General features: G+C 31.4%; 1 protein-coding gene across 1 annotated transcript; it reads left to right on the top strand.

Annotated features, from left to right (window-relative positions):
* Positions 1–4,913: 4,913 nt before the first annotated feature.
* LOC126069906 (olfactory receptor 6C6-like) lies at positions 4,914–6,271 on the top strand. The gene is made up of 2 exons (XM_049873549.1): positions 4,914–4,972; positions 5,314–6,271. The coding sequence occupies exons 1-2, from the start codon at positions 4,914–4,916 to the stop codon at positions 6,269–6,271; spliced, it is 1,017 nt and encodes a 338-aa protein (XP_049729506.1).
* Positions 6,272–6,478: the final 207 nt, after the last annotated feature.

Genomic DNA, 6,478 nt, shown 5'->3' with positions numbered 1-6,478 from the left:
CAATGACAATAAAAGCAAAGAACTAGGCACTTTATAGGAAAACTATATGAAATTTCTTAGTGAGAAGATAGTAAATAATGTAACAACTTTTATACTTATGGAACAATTCAGACTGCCTATTTCATATTGTGAGAGCTATGGAAAGTTACTTCCCCACGTCCTTCCCTCATAAATAGTCCATTTCATCAATATTTTCAATTCCAGTGTCATAAAGTTTTCAAACAGTCCTCTTACGTGATAAGATCTATAAACTAGGAAGTAAAATCACCTCACTATTTTTTATATCGGATACATGTATTTTCATTTTCTTTATCGTAAGGGCATATATGTATTCTATTATTCTTATAATTAACTACTTTTTAGCTCTATTAATACTCCCTAATGTATTGTATGTGTTTTATTTTGTTTGTTTCTCCTGCTCTCTATCTTCTTTCAAATTAAAGTGTATTTTGCCATTTTTAAAAAATATTTGGGATGGAAACTTAGATCATCCATCAAGACGGATGAACTTTCAGCCTATTCCACTGCTCTCATGTGTTTTTTTAAGGCCATACAATTTCTTAGAATGTTAACTTGACCTGCATTTACAAATTTTGATATGTAATTTTATTATTTTCATTTCATTCAATTGTAAGTATTCTAATTCTTATTGTGATTTCATTTTCTACCTATACATTATTTATAAGAATATTGCCTAAATGTCCATGCATATTTGGATTTCTAGTTATCTTTGAATATTATTAAAAACAGCCCATTTCATTTATATTTACAACTGTACTGGTATAATTTTTTAAAATTCTATGAAGTCAGAAAATATGCTTTATTTAACTTAAATTATCTGAAATTAGTTGAGTCTTATTTTATGGCCTAGCATATAGTCAAATTTTTAATAAACATTTCATGAACATTTGAAAATTATAAGTGTGTAGTTAAGTACAGCGTTCTAGTTAGTTCGACTTGGTTGAGCTCATTAATCACATAATTTAAATATTTTATACCTTTATTTTATTTTTGCTTTGTATATAATTGCTGAGCTATTTAAATCTCCAAAATGCCTATTTTTTTTTAATTCTCTTTGTAGTACTGTAAATTTCTAATTTCCAATACTTTGACATGGTGCATATCAATTTGGAATTGTTCTATCTTCTTGATGAATATAACTTTTTGTCATTATGCAAAATATCTATACTGATTTATATTAATATAGCTGAACCAGCTTTTAAAAATATTTTATCACATTTTTGGTAAAAATATACACAGCAAAATACTCTTCCATTTAAAAAATTTCTATAGATAATGTTCAGTGACATCGTTACATTCTTCACATCGTGTCAACATTGTCATTATTTCCATCTAGTTGTTTCACTCCCATTAACTTAATCCCACGGCCTCACAAACTTCTAATGACAATCCTACTGAAATAGACACAGATAAATTCTAAATAATGTGACTTCACAATAAAATGCTTTATATTATGTTTAAGAGGTCACCAAGTAATAGGAAACAGAAGCAATAACTGCTGAATAGACTCATAAAAACTAAAGAATTTGAAAGAATTCACACAAACTATACTGAAGAATGTTTAATATTTTGATTAAAATACTTTTCCCAGGATATCTAAGTACAGATATAAGACTATTGAACAGCAGGAATTTTTTAAAAAATGGGACCAATTGAAATTAAAGTAAAAATTGAGGAAAAAATTAAATATATAAGCTACATAGATGATTGACATATTTGTTTGTTAATAAATAAAACTGGAAACCATGAGTACATAATGATATTAAGTAATTAATGAGTAAGTTGAAAGTTTTATGAAGACTGATTTATCCAGAGTATTCAAAGTACCTTCCCATTAAATGTTAATTAATTAGAAATATAAAACATTACTTTCATGGTGGAGAAGTCTGTCAATCACCACGTTATGCAAGAAATAGGACTCAAAGAAAAAATAGAATCACTTCCGTGATTCTGGTGCCAAAAAGTAAATTAATGGAATCTAATCAGGTAAAAACCTCAGAAAAACACAAATCAAGGGACATTGTATAGGCTTACCAGAAAGTAATCTCCAACATGCAAGGAAGTTAAGGAACGACTGAAAAACCATTCTGTATTAAGTGAAATTAAAGAGTCATGCTAATCAAATGAAAACATAACTCTGAGCTATTTATACCTCTATAAACTTGTAAAAAATTGAATGGGATTGGGATATTGGATGTTCTTAATATATCAATGTTAGTGTGCTACTGTTCCAATATTTATTAAAAATGGATTCATATTATTATATAGTAGATATTTTCTTTTTGTAAGGAATGCACACTGTAGTGTTGAGCAGGAGATAGGGCATCAAATGATTCAGGAAAAAACAAAAAAATTTCTTGCTCTGTATTTGTAACTTTTAAGTTTAAGATGGTTTCAGAATAGAAATAAGAATTAATAGGAGCCATTTAAATACTCCTTCTCAAGCCTCAGGGTGGGCCACAATCAAGTTAGTGGAATCTTAATATATTGCCTAATAAAGGCAAGAGAAAAGCTCCTGTTTGAGATAAGGTCTCTGACCAGTAGAGCGACTCATACAGCCCCAAAACACATAAAGTGAAACTGGTTGCTGTTGAGTAGTTTCCAACTCACAGTGACCCCACAGGGCAGAGTACAACTACCCCATAGTGTTTCCAGGAGCGGCTGGTGAATTTGAACCACCGACCTTTTGGCTACAGTCAAGCTCTTAACCACTGCGCCTCCAGAGCTCCCATATAGCTCTGGGGGAGTGGAATATCGAAACCTTGTTGGCATCCCATGTAGAGTTTAAATCGTTTCTGGTTATCTTTTGGGAGAGTGTTCCCTCAGCTATGTATTTAAATCAATATACAGCTTTGTGGCTTTTTTTTTTCTTGATGTAAATGCTAGGTCCTAAACACCAGTTTCCACAGGAAATTTCTTTCTCTTTCTTCCCTTTATTTCAATTAATTCCTCTGAGTCTTTTATGAGCAAATTGATAAAACCGTGGCTTTTGTTAGTGCACAATTGTAAACACAGTCATTCTTTGTTACGAAGACTGGGTTGCTTTAACCTGAGACCTTTCCTAAAATGCCCTTCTCGTAGAGATTCATTTTCATTTGTTTAAATATTTAAGGAAAAAAATCAGAAAACCTCTATTTAGTAACCAGAAAGGGCATTCTAATTGAATTTTCTATAATATCTGGGTTCTGTGATTTTTGTAGTTTGGGAGATATTAACAGATACATATACTTTCCAAATCTACCCTCTGCTTCGAATCCTTCCCACGAAAACATTGGAATTATATTCTTATGCTAATAATGGAATGTTTTCTCATATTATAAATGCAGTAATATTCAACATCTATTATTTGACTTTTGTTTATAACATATGTCCTTAAAGGAGAAGGGAAATCAATATATCCTGCATATGGTAAGTCACCTAGATCATAGGTGAAGGCAGTTCTACAAGTACAATAGTTATAACCATTGACATCTGGATCATCATACATGCTCTGTGTAGATGCAGTACTCAAAGCTGCCTGATTATATAGGGACTGATATAAACTGTAGCATTATAGACTTTTTACTATATGTAACTATGATCATTCAGCAGATTTTGAAGAGTAAAAATAGCTTCTGTTTTGCAGGTTTTTAAGAAAGCAGCATATAGACTTGTCACCTAGACACATGGTGTTAGCAAAAATTCTTTGACTGACTCAGAGAGTTTCCTTTCCCACTGAGTTAGAGCAAAACTGGGATTAAAGAAATGGCAGTGCATATATACATATTTGATAAATAAACACTCATGATCACTCAGCTTCTCATCCTTTCAGTAGTCAAGGAGTAGAAGAAAAATTGCTACTATCCTTGTGTTCTGGTTTTGAGATTTACACAAGTCAATACTTCGGAATTTTTCATCAATCTCTCTCTTGCTGTCACTCTCTCTCTTTTCCAGAGCAAAATGAAGATAGAAAGGACCACTACCTATAAAATATTGGGAAAAAAGCCACTTGGAAATAGGAGCACTGTACTTTTTTTTTTCTCCAATAGCTATCATTTAAAACACAAAGCAAAATTCTTATAAGAAAATAGATGTGTTTATTGCATCAAGTAGAGAGTGAGAAAAATGAAATTCAGGGAAAACTAATAAAATTCTTATACGCAGGAATAGATGAAATTATTTTTTCATGTGAAAAGCATACATTAATAACCCATGAATGATTTTAAAATGAATAAGGAAAGCATTTCGCAAATGCATTTATTTAAATACCATATGAAACCTGTAAATTAACTTTGACATGAAACATAGATGAATGCTTGGATAGCACCTCAATATCTTCCTTCAAATAAAGAGAAAAGCTCTGTTTTCTGTCCTAGACATCTGTAGAAGGCCATCATCTACTGAACATAATGTATCCAGTCAGCAATTTAGGCCTATTCATCTGTAGAGAAAAGCCTTATTTATGGATTTAAGAACAATGACATTGAGTGCCAAAAACAATATAGTTAGGATCATAAGTGAGTATTGACTACCACTTCTATACTAGTCTTTGAATAACAAAATGATTTTATTAAATTACTTCTAGTTATTAAAACACCTAGTTATTAAAATCATCCTCATATTTATACTAAAAAGACAAAATTATTTATTGTGGTCGGCTCAAACAGGAAAAAAATATTATTTAAGAATTTACAAATTACCTGAATCCAACACAAAGATCAAGTAAAAAATAATTGATTTTGATTTGTTTTATTTTTCCTGTAGCTACAGTTTTTCTCCCAATTTGTTTAGAATTTTGAAATTACTAACTATATCTTGAAGATATTTCAAAATGATAAGTTTAAATGATTATGAGAAGACTAATGATTTGGAACCAGAAAAATAGTAATTAGAGAAAATAAGTCAAAGGAACAATGGAGCAGTACTGCATTGGAACTAAAGAATTAATGGCATATATTGGAGAAATTCAGTTGTAGTTAAGGAAAATATGTAACTACCAATATTTCTATAAGTTTCATCAATTTTTTAAAAATTCCTAAAATAAAAATTGTTGAACATACATTGTAAATTGACACTGGAAAAGCTGTCTAGATTTTATAAGGCTTTTTTTTTTTTGCAGTAATTTATTAAACACACACAGAAGATACATAGAGAATGCTTCGGTTGACCTACACTATAATTTTAGGTATCATCTGCCTTGTTAAACTGCAGCAAATATTTACACTTGTTTACATTTCTGGATATCAGATTTTTTTCCTGATGTAGCTTAAAAAAATTGTTTTTTCTGCTTTTGGAGTTGTTTCCTAATGTCAGTTTAATAGGTCTCAAAACTGAAACGAAGAACCCGTCAAGGGAGATAGAATTCGTTCTCTTGGGACTCACAGATGACCCACAGTTACAAATTGTGATTTTTATATTTCTCTTTCTCAACTACATTTTGAGTGTGATGGGGAGCTTATCCATCATCCTCCTCACCCTACTGCATCCTCACCTCAAGATTCCAATGTATTTCTTCCTACAAAATTTCTCCTTCTTAGAAATCTTATTGACAACAATCTCTATTCCTAGATTTTTGACAACCATTGTGACTAAAAACAAAATCTTTTCCTACAATGGTTGTGCATCTCAATTATTATTTTTTCTTTTGTTAAGAGTTACACAGTTCTACCTTCCGGCTGCCATGTCCTACGACCGCTATACAGCCATCTGCAAACCCCTGCATTACTCAGTCATTATGAGAAGCAAAGTGTGCTACCAACTTCTACTCAGTTCATGGACAGCTGGCTTTCTGATTACCTTTCCACCGTTGGTCTTGGGACTAAAGCTGGAATTCTGCGCTTCCAAAGTAATTGATCATTTCATGTGTGACACTTCTCCTATCCTGCAGATTTCTTGCACAGACACTCACTTCCTAGAAATGATTTCATTTGTTTCAGCAGTTATAACAGTAGTGGTCACAATACTGTTAGTAATTATTTCCTATACATATATAATCAAGACCATTCTAAAAATTCTCTCTGCTCAGAAAAGAACAAAAGCTTTTTTCACTTCTTCCCACATGATTGTAGTTTCCCTTACTTGTGGTAGCTGTGTCTCCATGTACATGAAGCCATCAGCAAAAGAAAGGGTGACTTTATCCAAAGGTGTAGCTGTTATCTATACCTCAGTTGCCCCTTTACTCAATCCCTTCGTTTACAGTCTTAGGAACAAGCAAGTGAAACAAGCTTTAAACGACACACTCAAAAAAGTTTTCGTTTTTTTCAAAAAATAAGGAAAAAAACTAAAATCTTGACAGAAAGGGTGAATATATTTTTTGTTCCTTTTTTCATGTTTACTTAATTTATCCTTTCAGTAACTTAAATTTCTTATAGCATTTAAACAAGTCTTTCAGCACAATACATTTTCCTACTTTTTCTTTAATAGTTCTTGCAGTGTTAATATTAAGAGTTCCATCTTCAAATTTTCACAAATTTTAACT

Source organism: Elephas maximus (genome assembly GCF_024166365.1).
Source record: "Elephas maximus indicus isolate mEleMax1 chromosome Y unlocalized genomic scaffold, mEleMax1 primary haplotype SUPER_Y_unloc_2, whole genome shotgun sequence".
NCBI lineage: Eukaryota > Metazoa > Chordata > Mammalia > Proboscidea > Elephantidae > Elephas > Elephas maximus.
The sequence above is the reverse complement of the archived record's forward strand: the minus strand, read 5'-3'. Positions and strand labels throughout refer to the sequence as shown.